This window comes from Mustelus asterias, chromosome 4, assembly GCF_964213995.1.
Source record: "Mustelus asterias chromosome 4, sMusAst1.hap1.1, whole genome shotgun sequence".
Classification (NCBI taxonomy): domain Eukaryota; kingdom Metazoa; phylum Chordata; class Chondrichthyes; order Carcharhiniformes; family Triakidae; genus Mustelus; species Mustelus asterias.
Genome location: NC_135804.1, coordinates 105909309 through 105930707, shown reverse-complemented (window position 1 = coordinate 105930707; position 21399 = coordinate 105909309). Strand labels below are relative to the sequence as shown.

Here is a 21399-nt window from a genome sequence, read left to right as displayed (position 1 = left end):
CCTCTGGAACTTGACTGAAAGATCATTCTTTATGTGTAGAACTGTACAAACGGTGGCTGGAGACAGACTCATCAGCTGTGCATACACAAACGTTACAGTCAATTGTTAATGATCAGAAGTAAATAATATCCAAATTCATCCCCTGCCTCATCAAGATTCTGGGTACCAGTGTGCTGCGCCAGAGTGGCAGGATGTATATTCACCTCTGTGACCCCCTACCAACCAAGCTCCCACTGTCAGCCAGACGATCAGGAAAGAGAAAAGCAAGTGAAGGTGTGATTCAATCAATGCACCAACTAGCTGCTAGCTATTGGCTGACAGCAGGAATCAGATTCTTGCATATATTCTCCACATGTGGCACAAGAGAAGCCTAAACAATTGGGAATTAAAAATAATTTGCAGGTTGTGTTAAACAATATCACCTCTTTAAAATATATAGTTTATATATATTGTGATATTATAGATCACAGTGGCACAGTGGTTAGCGCTGCTGTCTCATAAGTAAGAAGTCTCACAACACCCGGTTAAAGTCCAACAGGTTTATTTGGTAGGACAAGCCACTAGCTTTCAGAGCACTCGCTGCTCCTTCATCAGGTGAGTGGGATTTCAGTTCACGGGCATATAAAGACACAAACTCAATTTACAAAATAATGGTTGGAATGCGAGTCTTTACAGGTAATCAAGTCTTAAAGGTACAGACAATGTGAGTGGAGAGAGGGTTAAGCACAGGTTAAAGAGATGTGTATTGTCTCCAGCTGGGACAGTTAGTGAGATTTTGCAAGCCCAGGCAAGTTGTGGGGGTTACAGATAGTGTGACATGAACCCAAGATCCCGGTTGAGGCCATCCTTATGTGTGCGGAACTTGGCTATCAGTCTCTGCTCAGCGACTCTGCGCTGCTCTGTGTCGTGAAGGCCGCCTTGGAGAACGCTTACCCGAAGATCAGAGGCCGAATGCCCGTGACCGCTGAAGTGTTCCCCCCAACAGGAAGAGAACACTCTTGCCTGGTGATTATCGAGCGGTGTTCATTCATCCGTTGTTGTAGCGTCTGCATGGTCTCCCCAATGTACCATGCCTCGGGACATCCTTTCCTGCAGCGTATCAGGTAGACAATGTTGGCCGAGTTGCAAGTGAATGTACCGTGTACCTGGTGGATGGTGTTCTCACGTGAGATGATGGCATCCGTCTCATAAGGCCAGGGACCCGGGTTCGATTCCCAGCTTGGATCACTGTCTGTGCAGAGTTTGCACATTCTGCCCTGTCTATGCGGGTTTCCTCCGGGTGCTCAGGTTTCCTCCCACACTCCAAAGATGTGCAGGTTAAGTGGATTGCCCCTTAGTGTCAGAGGGACCAGCTAGTGTAAATGTATGGGGTTATGGGGATAGGGCCTGGGTGGGATTGTAGTCAGTGCAGACTCAATGGGCCGAATGGCCTCCTTTCTGCACTGTAGGATTCTGATTCTATGATTCTATATCTACATTGTTCACCCTGAATATTCTGGAAGAGCAGGAGAAATGCGCAGGAACCTTGAATCTGTTGGACAATTGCACAGGTTGAGGCTCCCCTACTGCTACCTTCTGGGTCCCCATGCCTGCCTCACTCACAGGCACCCTCCTGTCCCTGACCACTCATCATATCAGAAGAGCCGGTCCTAAGAGGTGTGATTGCCTCCTGGTACAGAGTAACTTTCCCCCTTCCCTGATGCAGTGCAGTGTCTGCAACTCAGGCTCCAGCTCAATGACTCAGCTGAAGCTCCTCAAGCCGCAGGAGATAAAAACAGGCATTGTTAAAGTGTGGAGTTATGGGGATATGGTGGGGGAGAGGACTTGGATAAGCTGCTCTGTCAGAGGGTCAGTGCAGACTCGATGGGCCGAATGGCCTCCTTCTGCACTTTAGGCATCCTATGATTCTGTGATCTGCAGTACAGATGTTTGTGCCCTGGATCACACAAGTGTCCAGAAGCCTCCTACATTCTGTAGTTGGAACACATCCTCTGTCCTGATAGATATCTTTATTATGTTTATTAGAGAAGAAAAATAAATTAACACTGCTACTCCAAATAGGTTTTATCACTGTTATTAAACACCTTACAATTACTCAGATATATGAGCAAAATGTTTATCAACCAATCACTTCTTTCCTTTGATGTCACACTGACTTCTCTCAGAATGCAGCCACTCCACTCTGGAGCCACAGACCGGACTGGATTGGGTAACTCTGCGAGGTGATGGTTACTGCCTCTGGGTCCTCATTTCACTCACTCTGTGAGATGGTGGGTACTGTCTCTGGGTCCTCTTTCCACTCACTCAGCGAGGTGCTGGTTACTGTCTCTGGTCCTCTTTTCATCTGTAAGGAAGATTAGCTTTTTTCAACATCTATAATATCACAATTACATGTTCATGACAATATACTGTCTCCAAAATCTCATCAATAGAGAAATGTACTGATCTATAACATGCTGCTTACACCTCGAGCAGCAGCCAGGAAGGAGCCAGACACAAAAGAGCATAAAGCCCTGATCATCTTGTAGCTAAAGAAGTTATGATCCATGCCTAGCCTTGAGATTGTAGTTGGCAGATTTCACTCTGAACCTTTTTTGTGAAGACACTTTAAGCAGTGGGCATCATTGATGTGAAGAGAGTTGCTCCCTACAATCCTAAAGAAAGAAACACTTGGGGCTCGCCAGAAAGGCGCGGTAATAATCATGGGGAATTTAATCTGTATATAGAGTGGAAAAGTAAGTTTAGCAAAGGTAGCCTAGATGATGGGTTCACTGAATGTTTTCAGAATAGTTTGCTGGAACAGCATGTACTAGCGTCAAACAGGGAGCAGGCTATACTAGACTTGATACTGTGCAACAAGAGGGGAGTAATTAATGATCTCATTGAAGAGACCCCTAGATCGCATTGAATTTTACATTCAGTTTGAGGACGTGAGTAGTGGGCCTGATATCATGTTTTTAAACTTTAATAAGGGCAATTCTAAGGGCATGAAAGCAAAGCTGGCTAAAACAAATTGGCAAATTTGATTTAGGGATAGGTCAATAGAGATGCAGTGGCAAACATTGAAGAGGATATTTCAGAATGCACAGAATAGATACATTCCAACGAGTAAGAAAGTCCAAGGGACGGACCTGCCATCCGTGGTTAACTAGAAAGATTAAAGATAGTATCAAACTTAAAGGTAAAGCATGGAATTGTGCAAAGTCAGGTGGCAGGTCGGAATATTGGACAGAAAATAAGGAAGAGCAAAGGATGAGTAAAAGATTAATAAGGAGGGTAAAATTAGAGTACAAGAGAAAGATAGCCAGAAATATAGTAACAGATAGTAAGAGTTTTTGTAAATATTTAGAAAAGAAAAGTTAACAAAGTGAATATTGGTCCTATAGAAAGTGAATTTGGTGAGTTAATAATGGGAAACAAGGAGGTGGCAGATGAATTGAACAGGTATTTTGTATCAATCTTCACTATTGAGGATACAAGTAACATTCTAGAAGTAGCTATAAATCAGGAACTGGAAAGGAGGGAGAAATCCAGGAAAATTACAGTCACCAGAGAAGTGATACTGAGTAAATTGTTGGAGATGTGGGCTGACAAGTGTTCAGATTCTGATGGGCTTCATCCAAGAGTCTCAAAAGAAGTGTCCAGTGAGATAATCGATGCATTCATTTAAATTTTTCAAAACTCCCTAGATTCAGAGAAGGTTCCATTAGATATGAAAACAGCAAATATAACTCCATTATTCAAAAAGCGAAGGAGACAGAAAGTGGGAAACTACAGGCCAGTTAGCTTAACCTCTGTCATAGGGACAATTTTAGAAGCTATTATTAAAGAAGTTATCGCAGGTCTCTTGGATTGGTTTAAGCTAATCAGGCAGAGTCAACATGATGTTGTGAAAGGCAAATCATGTTTAACCAACTTATAGGAGTTCTTAGGGTAAGTAACATGTATTGTGGATAAAGGGAAACTGTGGATGTACTGGAATTAGATTTCTAGAAGGCATTTGATAAAGTGGCACATCAAAGGTTATTGCGGAAAATAAAAGCTCACGATGTAGGGGGTGACATATTGGCATGGATAGAAGATTGGCTAGCTAACAAGAATCAGAAAGTAGGCATAAATGGGTCTTTTGCAGGTTGGCAAGATGCAACGAGTGGTGTGCCACAGCGATCAGTGCTAGGATCTCAAACTTTACAATTTATGCAAATGATTTGGATGAAGGGATTGAAGGGACAGTTTCCAAATTTGCTGATGACACAAAGATGGGTAGGAAAGTAAATTGTGAGAAGGACATAAAGAAGTTACTATGTATATATGGGTTTAAAGATTGGGCAAAGGAAATATGTGGGAAAATATGAAATTGTCTAGGAAAAAAAAGCATCTTATCTAAATGGTGAGAGATTGCAGAGCACATTCCGAGTGAATGAATCACAAAAGGCTAGAATGCAGGTACAGCAATTAGGAGAGTTAATAAAATGTTATCATTTATTGTGGAGTGGAATTGAATACAAAAGTAGGGAGATTATGCTTCAGTTATACAGAGCACCAGTGAGACCACATTTATAGTATTTGTACAGTATTGGTCAGCTTATTCAAGGAAGGAGATAAATGCATTGGAGGCAGTTCAGAGAAGGTTTACCAGACTAATACATGGAATGAGTGGGTTGTCTTATGAGGAAAGGTTGGACAGACGAGGCTTGTATCAACTGGAGTTTAGAAAAGCAAGAGATGACTTGATTGAAACATAAAAGATCTTGAGAGGTCTTGACAGGGTAGATGTGGAATGGATGGGCTTCTTGAAACAGTATGTAGATAGTCCAACGAGGGAAGGGGCCGTACTGGACCTGGTATTAGGGAATAAGCCCGGTCAGGTGGTCGACATAGGGGAAAAGTTCGGGAACAGTGACCACAATTCAGTAAGCTTTAAGGTACTGACGGATAAAGATAAGTGTAGTCCTCAGGTGAAGGTGCTAAATTGGGGGAAGGCTAATTACAACAATATTAGGCATGAACTAAAGAATGTAGATAGGGGACAGATGTTTGAGGGCAAATCACCATCTGGCATGTGAGAGGCTTTCAAGTGTAAGTTGATAGGAATTCAGGACCGGCACATTCCTGTAAGGATGAAGGATAAGTATGGCATGTTTTGAGAACCTTGGATAACGAGAGATATTGTGAGCCTAGTCAAAAAGGAAAAGGAAGCATTTGTCAAGGCGGCTGGGAACACACGAAGCAAGTGTGGAATACAAGGAAAGTAGAAAGAAACTTAAGTAAGGAGTCAGGAGGGCTAAAAGGGGTCACAAAAAGTCATTGGCCAGCAGGATTAAGGAAAGTCCCAAGGCTTTTTATACATATATAAAGAGCAAGAAGGTCGCCAGGGAGAGGGTTGGCCCACTCAAGGACAGGGGATGGAATCTATGCGTGGAGCCAGAGGAAATGGGTGAGGTATTAAATGAACATTTTGCATCAGTATTCACCAAAGAGAAGGACTTAGTGGATGATGGGTCTGGGGAGGGGTGTGTAGATAGTTTGGGTCATGTTGAGATCAAAAAGGAGGAGGTGTTGGGGATCTTGAGAAACATTAAGATAGACAAGTCCCCAGGGCCTGGTAGGATATACCCCAGAATACTGAGAGAGGCAAGGAAGGAAATTGCTGGGGCCTTGAGAGAAATCTTTGTATTCTCACTGGCTACAGGGGAGGTCATGATGTGGAGATGCCGGCGTTGGACTGGGGTGAACACAGCAAGAAGTCTCACAACACCAGGTTAAAGTCCAACAAATTTATTTGTAGCAAACGCCACTAGCTTTCGGAACCAGTTCCGAAAGCTAGTGGCGTTAGCTACAAATAAACCTGTTGGACTTTAACCTGGTGTTGTGAGACTTCTTACAGGGGAGGTCCCAGAGGATTGGAGTAAAGCCAATGTTGTTCCTTTGTTTAAGAAGGGTAACAAGGATAATCCAGGTAATTACAGGCCGGTGAGCCTTACGTCATGGTAGGGAAATTATTGGAGAGGATTCTTCGAGACAGGATTTACTCTCACTTGGAAATAAGTGGACGTATTAGCGAGAAGCAACATGGTTTTGTGAATGGTAGGTCGTGCCTCACTAACCTGATCGAGTTTTTCGAAGAAGTGACGAAGATGGTTGATGAGGGTAGGGCAGTGGATGTTGTCTATATGGACTTCAATAAGGCCTTTGACAAGGTCCCTCATGCAGACTGGTGCAGAAGGTGAAGTTGCATGGGATCAGAGGTGAACTGACAAGATGGATACAGAATTGGCTTCGTCATAGAAGGCAGAGGGTAGCGGTGGAAGGGTACATTTCTGAATGGAGGGCTGTGACTAGTGGCGTTACTCAATGATCAGTGCTGGGAGCTTTGCTGTTTGTAATATATATAAATGATTTGGTGGAAAATGTAACTGGTTTGATTAGTAGGTTTGCAGATGACACAAAAGTTAGTGGAATAGCGGATAGCAATGAGGACCGTCAGAGGATACAGCAGGATATAGATCGTTTGGAGACTTGGGCGGAGAGACGGCAGATGGGGCTTAATCTGGACAAATGTGAGGGAATGCATTTGGAAGGTCTAATACAAATGGAAAATATACAGTAACTGTATATTACATTTATAATATGTAATATATATTTAAGGGTATTAATAGGTAGAGGGATCTGGGTGTACAGGTACACAGGTCACTGAAAGTGGCAACACAAGTGGAGAAGATAATCAAGAAGGCATATGGCATGCTTGCCTTCATCGGCTGGGGCATTGAGTTTAAAAATTGGCAAGTCATGTTGCAGCTTTATTAGAACCTTAGTTAGGCCGCACTTGGAATAGTGTTCAATTCTGGTTGCCACACTACCAGAAGGACGTGGAGGCTTTGGAGAGGGTACAGAAAAGATTTACCAGGATGTCGCCTGGTATGGAGGACATTAGCTATGAGGAGAGGTTGGAGAAACTTGGTTTGTTCTCACTGGAATGATGGAGGTTGAAAGGCGACCTGATAGAAGTCTACAAGATTATGAGGAGCATGGACAGAGTGGATAGTCAGAAGCTTTTTCCTAGGGTGAAAGAGTCAGTTACCAGGGGGAATAGGTTTAAGGTGCAAGGGGCAATGTTTAAAGGAGATGTACGAGGCAAGTTTTTTACACAGAGGGTGGTGAGTGCCTGGAACTCGCTGCCGGGGGAGGTAGTGGAAGCAGATACGTTAGTGAATTTTAAGGGGGTCTTGACAAATGCATGAATAGGATGAGAATAGAGAGATATGGCCCCCGGAAGGGTAGGGGGTTTTAGTTCAGTCGGGCAGCATGGTCGGTGCAGGCTTGGAGGGCCGAAGAGCCTGTTCCTGTGCTGTAATTCTCTTTGATGTTTCATCTTGTGAGAGAATCTAGTACTGTCTCAGCATAGACTGGCCCCTAGACTCATCTTTCATTCCCTCACCCTACAGTATAAATATCTCCCACTTTCTATGTCTTTTAACTTTGACAAAGGGTCACCTGGACTTGAAACGTCAGTTCTTTTCTCTCCTTACAGATGCTGCCAGGCCTGCTGAGATTTTCCAGCATTTTCTCTTTTCGTTTCAGATTCCAGCATCCACAGTAATTTGCTTTTATTATTGTTGAATTCAACGTTCAGTCCAGAAGGCTGTAAAGTGCCCATTCAGAAGATGAGGTGTTGTTCCTCCAGTTTGCATTGCGTTGCCCTTATCTATTTGCATTCTGGTTTGGGAGAGTCGAATTGTTAAGCTTGGGAATACATGAACTAAATGTCGGTATTACATAAACTCACAGTTTGCATACTGTCTTTCTAACTGCAGGAAGCTCTGAATTTGGAGCCAATCTACTGGGCGAGAAAGGATTTAGGCATGGTGCTCATAACATGTACAGCTGTGAGCAGGGATGTGAAAGGCCAAAAGATGCCAATTGTGTTTCTTACCATCTGCAGGGATAATCCCTGTACACTTAAGAAACATTTCTTGGTTTATAGCAGTTATTCAGTGAACCATAAGATTGTAATCAGCAGTAGTTTTGCATTCACAATTTCTTTCAATCATTCAAGGAGCGGAGATTATGGGAATGAAATTCAATTGGCTGCCCATTTTACACCGAGCTAGATTTTCTTTGCCAATTCACCTTGCACTACTGACAAATTCAGATTTTACCCTCTATATATATTGTGACTGGGGACTGGAATGAAAAAAATAAGCAATTTTAAATTAGACTTAATTGCTTTGTACAGCACTGCATTGGTGATTTTCTATGATTCTATGTTTGTGACACATGACCATACCTCCAATTTCTGACATGATAAATTTCTGAAGTTATGCTGTCATGGGATGGTGCCACATGAAGGCCAAGAATCTAACTGTCTTGCAGAGACTAGACAGTTTTAAAAATGTCTAGATTTTAATGTCTAGATTTAAAAATGTTATTCTGATCAGTGGAGGATGGTCTCTTGATGTCGGTGCTGAGACACAGTGGAAAACTTTAATTTGGACCTAATCGTGCTGCATCTGCCTTGGGTTATTCAGCTCTGAAACAGAGTGCCATTTGATATATACCCTGAAGTAATGAGGAGGTTCAAACTAAAAGATGGAAAGCCTTGTCCCAGCAATATCACCCCTCACTTAAAAAAATCAAAATTCATAAACACCAAAAAGGCCAAGAATAGTACAAGTTACCAGATTATACTCACCCAAAATGGAAGATCAACCTTGGCAGCCAGTGTATTTGGTGCAGCAAAATAACACCCACTTACAAATAGGTTGACCTTTTTTTATTCATTCATGGGACATGGGTGTCACTGGCTGGCCAGCTTTTATTGCCCATCTCTAGTTGCCCTTGTTCAGAGAGCAGCTGAGAGACAACCACATTGCTGTGGCTCTGGAGTCACACGTAGGTCAGACCAGGTAAGGATTGCCCTAAAGGACATTAGTGAACCAGATGGGTTTTTCCGACAATCAACAATGGTTTCATGATCATCAGTAGATTCTTAATTCCAGATTTTTTAAAATGGAATTCAAATGCCACTATTTGCTGCGGCAGGATTCGAACCCGGGTCCCCAGAACATTAGCTGAGTTTCTTGATCAATAGTCGTGATAATACCACTAGGCCATTGCCTACCTCTAAATGAGTCAATAATTGTTGACATAATATGGTTATTACACTCTGATTTAATGCCATGGGTTAAGTAAGAACGATTAGCGTTACCTACTGAGATTAAATGTATTCTTGGAGGTTTCATCACATGACTGGCCCCCATGCTCCAGCCATTAGTCTGCTAAAATATGTGATGCAGTGTCTTCTTATGTTACATGGAAAGCAAAAAGACACATTACCCAATTGGAGGTGGCTACTTTCAATTTTTTTCTTTCTGGTAAAGGAGAAATGTTCTAAGAAAATTTTCTTCTTTTTGCTCTTCTCATTTCTTCTTGCTGGGGTACATAGGGCGGCACGGTAGCACAGTGGTTAGCACTGCTGCTTCACAGCTCCAGGGTCCTGGGTTCGATTCCCAGCTCGGGTCACTGTCTGTGTAGAGTTTGCACATTCTCCTCGTGTCTGCGTGGGTTTGCTCCGGTTTCCTCCCACAGTCCAAAGATGTGTGGGTTAGGGTGATTGGCCAGGTTAAAAATTGTCCCTTAGAGTCCTGGGATGTGTAGGTTAGAGGGATTAGTGGGTAAAATATGTGGGGGTAGGGCCTGGGTGGGATTGTGGTTGGTGCAGACTCGATGGGCCGAATGGCCTCCTTCTGCACTGTAGGGTTTCTATATGGTCACAATCTCCTGCACTCAGCTCGCCCAAAACAGTGCATCCAAAGGTTATTTGACTATGAAAGACATCACAATTAATTCTTTTATCAATTGCCTATATGTGCATTCCCAGCAGTAACATTTTTCCAAGATTGTCCTTGCTAGCCTACTATGCACTATAAACTCCAACATCTCAAACGTAGCTAGTTATATCCTCTTCCACTTCAAGTCCCACCTGCACAATATCTCATCCTCTCTGACCTATGGTAGCTCACTATTACCCAGTACATTAAAATTAATATCCTCAACTCCAAATTCTTCCACTGCCTTAGCCCACCTACTTCTGCAACCTTCTTATATCCCATTTGCACCCTTCAGCCCCCCAATTCTGACCTTTGCTGCATCCCATCCTTGTCCCCTTTTCCCTGCCATTGATCAGAGAGCCCATTCAAGGATTCCTTCCCTGATTTTGCCCTTCCATCAAATGCTTATATTTTGACCAAGCTTTTAGATAATTATCCTTCCATGATTGAAAATCCATTCTTTATTTGGGTCTTCCCCTTTATGAAGCACTGGGACTTTTCCTTGCTTATGATCTTATCTTCTTGTTGACGGATGTCCCATTGAATTTTTCTCCCTAATCAAAGGGTACCAAATACAATTATGTTACTCTAGATAAACTGGAAATTGAATCTGGACCTCCTGGTCTGTACAATGCAGTATCCCACAGAGTAAATTAACATTTAATGAATTAAATATCCCATGGCCATTTAATTAGTAACAATTCAAATGCACCTCCAAAACAAGGAATTAACTTGCAGCATGTTTCAGAAATTGAAGCGGCACATAATGATCCATAACTCTGGAAACTAATTAGATGAGACTTATTAGATGGGTTGCGCCCTATCTTGTGTGCACAATAATAGAAGTTTGTTTACTTGTTTTATTTCAGATGACCACAAAACTAAGAATGGCATGCTGCAGCCCTACTGGATAACCATTGACTTGTGTGTGATTCATGGCTGGTATCTGTCTAGCTGGTATTATGTTGATTAATTTGATGCAGATATTCCGCAAGGATATGGAACATCACTCACCTGCAACTTAATTAATATTTCTGGCTTATGAAATTATTTAAATAGGATAGAATTTGAACAATTTGGAGTGACACCATGAACTTGCTGTAACCAAACACAAAGATTCGAGATAAAAGGAACACCACAAGAGGTGAAATAATGATGTGGAGATGTCGGCGTTGGACTGGGGTAGGCACAGGAAGAAGTTTCACCACATCAGGCTAAAGTCCAACAGGTTTATTTGGTAGCACAAGCTGTCGGAGTGTTGCTCCTTCATCAGGTGAAGGTGATGATCATTCACCTGATGAAGGGGCAGCGCTCCGAAAGTTCGTGCTTCCAAATAAACCTGTTGGACTTTAACCTGGTGTTGTGAGACTTCTTACTGAGGTGAAATAAAATAGAGAATACGGTTTAATTCTGGCCACCAGACCACAAATATACATGAATACAGAATAGAGTACAAAGAAAAGCAATAGGAGCGATCAAGTGTATAAAGAAAATTACAGCATAGCAACAGGTTCTTCGGCCGTCCAAACCTGCATCGACCATGTTGCCCGACTGAACTAAAACCCCCTACCCTTCCGGGGACCGTACCCCTCCATTCCCATCCTATTCATGTATTTGTCAAGACGCTCCTTATAAGTCACTATCGTATGTGCTTCCACTACCTCCCCCAGCAGTGAGTTCCAGGCACCTGTGTAAAAAACTCGCCTCATACATCTCCTTTAAACCTTGCCCCTTGCATCTTAAACCTATGCCCCCTAGGAATTGACTCTTCTACCCTGGGAAAAAGCTTCTGACAATCCACTCTGTCCATGCCCCAAAGGGCATGTAGAGGGGAGAGTTGAGAAAAATACTTTATTGTCTGGGATGATGTTGGTTTAGGAGCGGTTAGCACTACTGCCTCTCAGTGCTAAGGACCAGGTTAGATTCCAGCCTCGGGTCGCCATCTGTGCGGTGTCTGCGTGGGTTTCCTTTGGGTGCTCCGGTTTCCTCTCAGTCCGAAAAATGTGCTGGTTAGGTGCATTGTCTATGCTAAATTCTCCCTCAGTGTACCTGAATAGGCACCAGAGTGTGACAACCAGGGGATTTTCACAGCAACTTCGTTGCAGTGTTAACGCAAGCTTATCTGTGACAAAAATAAAAAAACTCACTGAGGGATATAAAACATTAAGTGGTGCAGAAAAGTTGAACTCAGAACATTAGTTCAAATTAAACAAAAATATCATAGCTGTTGTAGAATTTAAGCAACCCAATCTAAGTCGAGATACCAACAGATCTATGCATTTCCAGTTTTTTGTTTCACACTCACTCTCCAGAAATTTCTCTTGCCTTGCAAGTTAATTAACTCCTGGAGGTGATGGAAACATGTTGGTTACCCAACAACTGTGCGACGAGGAAAGAATTAATTGGACCAAACATAGCCCCTTGTTACAGTTTTATTATAAAGCTATTAAAAATTCATACCAAATCATCTCAAGTACTACTGTTACTAATGTCACAAAGCCACCCTGAATAAAATCAGTTCTGGAAAAACCGGTTCTATTAAAGATAAATGAAAACTTGTGTTTAAATAGCATTTAATCACATCTTAGCTATATCTAAGTGTTTTATATACAAACAAGGAACCAGAGTAGACCATTCACCCCCTCAAGCCTGCTCTTCCATTTGGTATCATAGCTGATCTGATAGTAATCTCAAATCTGCATCCCTCCCACCCTCAATAACCTATCAGCTTCCTTGTTTACTATCTATCCACTTCTGCCTTAAAATATTCAAAGTTTTTGCCTCCATAAGCTTTTCAGGAAGACTGTTCCAAAGACTCATGAGTGGAAACATTTTGCTTCACCTTTTTTTTCTAAATTGGCAATGTTTTGTTTTTAAACAGTGACTCCTTGTTCAAAATTTGCCCACAAGAGGAAACACCCTCTCCACATATATCATGTCAAGACCCCTCAGTATCTTATACATTTCAGGAATTAACTTCATCGTTTGGTGACTCACAGTTAAAGGCTAAAACTGGTGTGTAGATAAGGTTAAATATTTAGTCAGGCAAGAAATGAACTGTTCACTTCAAGTGCAAGTTAGGTGAAAGGGTTAATAACTGCAAATTTAAAAATCACATAAGCTGTTATGAGAAAAACCACAGATCTTTATTGAAGCAGACCCAGATAAGCATCAGGGCCTAATTACAATGGAGGCAACCCCAGAATATAGGTTTGTTTCTCTAATAAACACCCATAGTCAGAGAATTAATTAAGTCCGTCATCTGGACATGGGAGAGATAACTGATTGACAAACCCAGGCACAAGCTAGCATGTTCAAAACTTTACACTGATTGGATATTATAATTAATGCATGTATGTATTGCGATTGGTCTTTAATATTTGTATCTTGGGCATGATGTAACCATATTCAATAGTTGTGAGCGGATATAGATAACTGCAACCTTTTGATTGGTATATGTTAAATCCATATAATTAAATATGGAAGCATATCTGTATGTGCAAACCTGTATTCAGGGTTCTGGCTCACCACTAGCTGGCATACCAGGGTTGTTGCTATAGCTTGCATAATAAACAGCTGATTTAAAACTCTGAAACTTGGTCTGGCTACTTGAAGGGAACAAAGTTTGAACAAGATAAAGGGTTTTATCATCAATGGCCCTGCAACACTAGGTCATCCATTGTTGAGCATACCAGGGCAGGTAGTCATAGAATCATAGAAGCCCTACAGTGCAGAAGGAGGCCATTCGGCCCATTGAGTCTGCACCGACCACAATCCCACCCAGGCCCTACCCCCACATATTTACTCGCTAATCCCTCTAACCTACGCATCTCAGGGGCAATTTTAACCTGGCCAATCAACCTAACCCGCACATCTTTGGACTGTGGGAGGAAACCGGAGCACCTGGAGGAAACCCACGCAAACACGAGGAGAATGTGCAAACTCCACACAGACAGTGACCCGAGCCGGGAATCGAACCCGGGACCCTGGAGCTGTGAAGCAGCAGTGCTAACCACTGTGCTACCGTGCCGCCCGTATTGGCAATAGGTACTAATGTCATGTTAACAAAACAGAAATGTGTGCACGCACCAGAAGACAATGATTTACTATCCATTCTGGATCAGACTTCGCACAGCAACATTGGAAAGTCAGGACTTAAGAGCAAGTCCACTCAGATGTACAAATTGCTGAGTCATTCTCATTCCACATTTATTTTTATGACTTTTGACCACAAGTAATGTAACAGGCGATAGAAATTCAGCCATTTATGTCAAAAAACATTGTACCATATTCAGAGGTAAAATGAGCTGAATTCATTTTATTTTTCTCCCATGTCATTCTCTTTGTTGAGGTTTAAGTTCACAGGTTTCATAATTCATTGTTTTTGTATGTATGAACCTGAACAATGAGGGCTGGCAGACTACACTCCATTCCCTCATGACTCCGACCCTCTCCTGGGTAACTGTCTGAACCAAATTGTTCACAAACATTTCTAAGATGAGCTTCTGACCATATAAAAGAAAGCACAAAGAAAATTACAGCACAGGAACAGGCCCTTCAGCCCTCCAAACCTGAACCGACCATGCTGCACTACTTACCTAAAAACCCCCATCCTTCTGGGGACCTCTATTCCCATCCTATTCGTGTACTTGTCAAGACACCCCTTAAAGTCACTACCATATCCGCTTCCACTACCTCCCCCGGTAACGAGTTCCAGGCACCCACTACTCTGTGTAAAAAATCTGCCTTGTACATCTCCTTTAACCCTTGCCCCTCGCACCTTAAACCTATGCCCCCCTAGTAATTGACTCTTCCACTCTGGGAAAAAGTTTCTGACTATCCACTCTGTCCATGCCCCTCAATCTCCGTGGCTCCAGTGAAAACAAACCAAATTTCTCCAACCTCTCCTCATAGCTAATGCCCTCCATACCAGGCAACATCCTAGTAAATCTTTTCTGTACCCTCTCCAAAGCCTCCACATCCTTCTGGTAGTGTGGCGACCAGAATTGAACACTATATTCCAAGTGCGGCCTAAGGTTCTATAAAGCTGCAACATGACTTGCCAATTTTTAAACTCAATACCCCAGCCGATGAAGGCAAGCATGCCATATGCCTTCTTGACTACCTTCTCCACCTGCATTGCCACTTTGAGTGATCGATGTACCTGTACACCCAGATCCCTTTGCCTATCAATACTCTTAAGGGTTCTGCCATTTACTGTATATTTCCTATCTGTATTAGACCTTCCAAAATACATTACCTCACATTTGTCCGGATACTTGCACTCTCAGAATACTTACTTCCACTTCTGTAATTCATCCAAATCCAACCTTGCCTCATCTCAAATGCTGAAGAAATCCTGATCCATGTTCTTTCTAGATTTAATCACTCCAATGTATTTCTGATCAGCCTTCCATTTTATGGCTCGCCATGAATTGGAGGTCATCTAAAACTCTGCTGCTCATGTCCCAACTTGCACCATGTCCCATTGACCCACCATCCCTGTACATTGGCTCCTGATTAAGTAATACCTTGATATTAAAATTCTCACCATTGTTTTCAAACCCCTCAATGGATTCTCCCTTCCTTATATCTACAATCTCTTCCAGTCCGACAATCCCAAGGTTTCTGCTCTCCTCCAATTTGCCTTCTGAGCAGCCCAATTTTTAAGTCACTCCACCATCTGTGACATGCCTGCAGCTGCCAAGACCCTAAACTCTGGAATTCCCGCTCCAAACTTTCCCACCTCTCAATCACCCTTTCTGTCTTGAAGGTTCTTCTTAAAATCTATCTTTTGACCTTCATCTACTCTAGTATCTCTATGTAATTTTATGATAAATCATCTTTACTAATGCTCCTGTTAAGCTTCTGGCAACATTTTATGTTAAAAGCACCATATAAATAGAAGCTGCTGTTGCTATTGTTAATCACGTGGGGACATAACTGCCAAGCATAATCAAGGGATACTGAGTTCTGTTGTGGCACAGTTTACTTCATCTATCAAGAATTGAATTTGATTTTTTTTGTCTGTAGGGTTAAGCTACTTATCAAAACAACTTGCTACGTTTTTTAAGGTCTGAAATTTAAAATATGAGCATCTTAAAATGGATGCAGTAAACCTCAATTTTCAAGCAGATTAAGTCTCATTTGAACATTTGAGGTAGGGTTTAAGCAAAGTCTTAAAGAATGACAGGGAAGTGGATAGGGGACTTTCAGAGTTTGGGGCCTAGCTGCCTGAAGCCACATTTGCTGACTGTAGGATGAAGGAGAAAAGGATGATCAAGAGACTGGAGTCAGAGGGAAAGAGCTCAAGACAGGCTGCAATGCTGAGGGGATAACACAAATGAGAAAGGAGCCACAGAAAATTTTAAAGGATCAAAATGTTCAAATTGAGGCACTGGAGGTGCTATTCACTGACCCAACCACAATCACTCACACACAAAGAACATCCCTTTGGTGAGAAGCCAGACAGTTGCTAGTTCCTGTTGCACTGTGGCAACTTGGTAGACTAATGGACTGCTGATTCCCCATTGAACTATAAACCACCCCCAAAAAAACTATGCAATTTGCAGAGCAGTAAATTGATCAGTTTTAGCTTTGGATCTGACTGCAAATTTTCTATATTACAGCTGCATTTCCTAGGACTCTTCAGTCAGAAAAGAAAAGTTAGACTAATTATTTAAGATGAACATGTGTGATGCAATGATATATCTGGTCCTGTCGAGGGTGCTGTTGGCACAGACAGAAAACAGAAATAAGGGTTTGAATTAACGAGAGCTCCATAAATGCTCACATCAAAGCTATTTTTAACAAATGTCTTTCACATGACTGGCTTTCATCAGTAGCAGTATTTTATTCATGTTTACCTTGCAATATCCAGTTATAAAAACAGACAGATTGCCATTCTGTAATATATTTTAATTAAAAATCGACCATTTTAATTGCTTAAAGTCTCATTTACTCAATTCAGTATATTTGAACTCTAATACTGTACCAATGATTTCTCTATTCTCCCTCGTGAAGATATTTATATCAAGGTATATAGTTTCACAGAACCCAGCTATCTTTATGTTCTAAATCCAATGCTTTGCACGCAAGCCCAAATAGCCCTCCCTAATTCCCACAGGGGCAATGCAAGTATGTTACCAGGATTGGGCTCACCTCTTAAAAACCTGCCAGCAGTCACTGTTAGAAGACCTCACATTACTGAAGGTCGCTTGAATGAAATGCATCACCTGCAAAATCCTGGTAAGAAATGAATGATTTTAAAGATGGAAAGGATATTGACATTAAAAACCGTTCCTCTCTATCTCTAGTATGGTAGGAACCACACATCACTGCAGTTTTTGCTAAGTAATACTGCTCCTTTCAGTATCCAAATCTTATGCTTTACACTCATCCAATCTATACAGGAAGGCCTTGTTTTCCCTGGATTAGTGCAGTCAAGAGGTTCACCTGAAATTGTAAGGGCCATGACTAATGAGCTGCAGTTCTCCCTCATGGATTTATAAGATGTGAACCGTGCAAATGCTATTTGTAAAACCACTCTTACTGTGATGTGTGACAACAGTTTTGATCTCTACTTTCATTATTCCACAAAATGTGATCGGCCGAGGGCACCTCAGCACATTGTGCTACAGCCTAGATGGGACAAACCGCTGGTCTGGTCAGTAGATTTCATTAATATACATTCTGCAAGGAAATGACATACCCATTATTACATTACAGGTCAAGAGTCTGCCGTACAATCCAGAAGTTAGGAGCTTTTTGCTGTAAGCAACAATGTTTTTTGACATTAATGAAATGGTTTCTTCTGCTGCACTTTTCTGTGTTTATGAGGATTCCGTCTCACTTTTGCCATCATACTTTTCTCATTTTGAAGCAAATCCTCCTCGGAGATTGGCTCAATGATTGTTCCCATTTTTGTCACAATTTTCGGCATGGTCAATTTATGCGTTGCTCTCTCAGTATTCCATGTTTTCCCAATGGGAGCACAGATACTCTTCTCAAACTGACTCTGATGAGAAAATGGGAATGGTAGTTGATTCACCTGCATCAAAACAAAAAAAAAATCAGTGTTTGGTGTCCAGGCAGGATTATTTATTGTTCACACACTAATAGCAAGGTAGCAGAGCCCATTTCTGTGAAGTAAATAGTTGGAACCCGAGGCATTTAACCAAATAGAATTGAGCATGAAAATATTACATTTTTGTTAAAATGGCTGTCTTAGCGCCCGGCAGCTCAGAAACTAGAACACACGGGATAGGAGCAATAGACCATACTAACATTGAGCCTGCTCTGCAATTCAATACGATCATGACAAATCTAGGGCTTCAACTCCCCTTTCCTGCCCTCTCCCCATATCTCTGGATTCCCTGAGACACCAAACATTTGTCTATCCCAGTCACCAGAGTATCAACACAATCGCCTGAGGTGGAAAATTCCAATGATTCACAAATCGTTAAGTGAAGAAACTTCTCCATCTCGGTCCCAAGTGATCGATCTCTTCCTTAACCGAGATTGTATTCCCCAGTCAGCGGAAACAAACTCCCAACATCTACCCTTTCAAGCTCCTTTAGAATATTGAATGCCTCATTGTTCTAAATGTCAGAGTGTTAGGTCTCTCAGCAAAGGACAACCCTCTCATCTCAGGGACCAATCTTGTGAACCTGCACTGTACTGCCTCCAATGCAAGGATATTCATCTTTACATATGGCAACCAAAACTATATACAGTACTTCAGGCCTCATCAAGGCCTTGTTGCAAGACTTCCTTATTCTCGTACTTCAATCTCCTTTCAATAAAGATCAACATGTCATTCACCTTCTTAATTGCTTACTGTACCTGCATGTTAACTTAGTGTTCCTTGTCTTAATACACCCAAGTCTTTCTGAACATCAACATTTAAGTTTCGTGCCTTTTAAAAAATACTCTGCTTTTCTATTTTTATGATCAAAGTGAACAATCTCACACTTCCCCACAATATACTGCATCTGCCATCTTGTTGCTCACTCCGTTAAATGTCTATATCTCTTTGCAGCCTGTGTCCTCATCACAACTTGCACTCCCATCTAGCTTTGTATCAGTAACTTAGATACATTACCGTGTCTTTGTCTAAGTCATGACAATAGATTGTAAATAGCTGAGGCTCCTTAGTCACAGCCTGCCAACTTGAGAATGCCCCATTTATGCCTACTCTTTGCTTCCTGTCTGTTAACAAAGTACTAGTTTTGCTGCCCAGTAAAGAATGAATCTGTACAGATCTGAAATGTTTCAAGTGCAACCTCCATTAAATAGCAATTAATAATGAACAATTAAGCAAGTCAGAGTGGTGATAGGAGAGCTACATTTGAACTCTGCATGCATAGGATGGGAAAATTGCTACTTCATGAACCTTTGCTGGAAAGTGTGCAGTGTTGGCATCAGGAGCTGCATAATGCCTTCCAAACTTGAACAACCTGCCAGCATTCACAAACAAGACAAAAACATGAAGAATGTTCGTTCGGATGAGGTAGCCAAGGAGAGATTGCGACAGGAGAGTCACCAACAGTTATTTTGGGGTCATTCACTGATATTTCAGAACAGTAGGAACGCATTGAGAAGGAGAGAGAGAGAAAAATAAAATGCTCAACACATTTAGTTTAAAAAAATGCTGTAAAAATCTGGATATTCCTTGTCCAATTTCTATTTATTTATTATTCTCAAGTGGTAGTGAAGGATGAGTGGCAACACTCTTGTGAAGGTGAAAGCCACATACAGCCTAACAATGATAATAATCCTGCAACCCCTCATCATAAATTCCATTTTAGAGTTTGAAGGTGGCACAAAGAACACACTTTGATTGAGAACAGAACACCGACTCAAGTGAAATAAATAGTCATGAGGGTTTTCCCTTGAGCCTACTTTGCTATATTTTATTGGAAAATATTTTTGCAGTAGAACATGTGACTACAAACAACCATTTTTAAAAGTCCGTGTAAGAATGGATTCCTAAAGAAAACTTGAAGTTAAATTGATTCAAAACACAGAGCTATAGAATTTTACAGCAAATTCACAGGGCCACATATGTGTTGGTTCACTAATCTGTTCAGGGGAGGCAATGGCCCAATGGTATTATCACTAGACTATTGATCCAGAAACTCAGCTAATGTCCTGGGCACCTGGGTTTGAATCCTGCCATAGCAGATAGTGGATTTGAATTCAATAAAAAAAAATCTGGAATTAAGAATCTACTGATGACCATAAAACCATTGTCGCTTGTCGGAAAAACCCATCTGATTCACTAATGTCCTTTAGGGAAGGAAATCTGATGTCCTTGCCTGGTCTGGCCTACATGTGACTCCAGAGCCTCAACAATGTGGTTGACTCTCGACTGCCCTCGGGCAACTAGGGATGGACAGCGACACCCATGTCCCACAAATGAATAAAAAAACCTTAACCCTAAACATCTGCTCCTTTCCCCTTACTTCCCCATACTTTCTCCTTTTTCAATTATTCATTTGCTTCTGCTTTGAAAGCTTTTGCAGATTCTGCTTCTACAGCCGCTTTTGATAGGGAAATATATAAATTTGTATTTCGATAGCACCTTTAATATGCTAAAAAAATCCTACAGTGCCTCACAGGAGCATTGTAAAGCAAAATGCAACAGGGAGATATTGAGGCAGATGAGAGCTTAAAAGAAACAAAGTTTTAAAGGAACAAAGCCAAGTAGAGAGATGGAGAGCTTGAGGGGAAATTCCAGATCTTAGCACCTTGGCTGCTGAAGGCTTGGCCATTGATGCATACGAACATGCAAATTAGGAGTAGACCATTTAATCCCTTTAATAAGATCTATTTAATAAGATCATAGCTGATTTGATTTAATCTCGATTTTCCTGTACCCTATACCCTTGTCAATAAAAAATCTATCTAACCCAACTTTAAAAATATTCAATGACACCGATTCTATTGGTGACCGGGGAAGACAATTCCACAGGCTAACAAACCTCAGAGAAAATAAATTGTCCTCAGCTTGTCTTCAATGGGAGATCCCTTATTTTTAAACAGTGTCGGCGTCACACCTCTCCCGCTGCCAAATTCTAGTCTCTCCCATTAGGAGAAACGTACTTCCAGCATCCACCCTGTCAAGTCCCCTCAGGATCTTACATATTTCAATAAGATCACATCATTCTAAACTCCAGTTGATACAGGCCCGGCCTGTCCAACTTTGTCCCATAATGGGCGGCACGGTGGCACAGTGGTTAGCACTGCTGCCTCACTGTGCCAGGGTTCAGGGTTCGATTCCCGGCTTGGGTCACTGTCTGTGCAGAGTCTGCATGTTCTCCCCTGCGTGGGTTTCCTCTGGGTGCTCCGGTTTCCTCCTACAGTCCAAAGATATGGGGGTTAGGTTGATTGGCTATGCTAAATTGACCCTAGCGTCAGGGGGATTAGCAGGGGTAAATATGTGGGGTTACGGGAATAGGGCCTTGGTGGGATTGTAATCGGTGCAGACTCGATGGGTCGAATGGGATTCTATGATTCTATTAGCAATCATAATATGATTGCATTTTACATTCAGTTTAAGGAAGAG

The 21399-nt window shown here is 41.8% G+C and overlaps 1 protein-coding gene across 1 annotated transcript in view; it reads right to left on the bottom strand.

Annotated features, from left to right (window-relative positions):
- Positions 1-16741: 16741 nt before the first annotated feature.
- Positions 16742-21399, bottom strand: part of LOC144492915 (U3 small nucleolar RNA-associated protein 14 homolog A) — a 44231-nt gene continuing 39573 nt past the window's right edge. Inside the window, exon 14 of the mRNA XM_078211537.1 lies at positions 16742-17880. Within this exon, the coding sequence (XP_078067663.1) occupies positions 17626-17880 (255 nt within the window). The 3' untranslated portion in view covers positions 16742-17625. The remainder of the gene's footprint in view (positions 17881-21399) is intronic.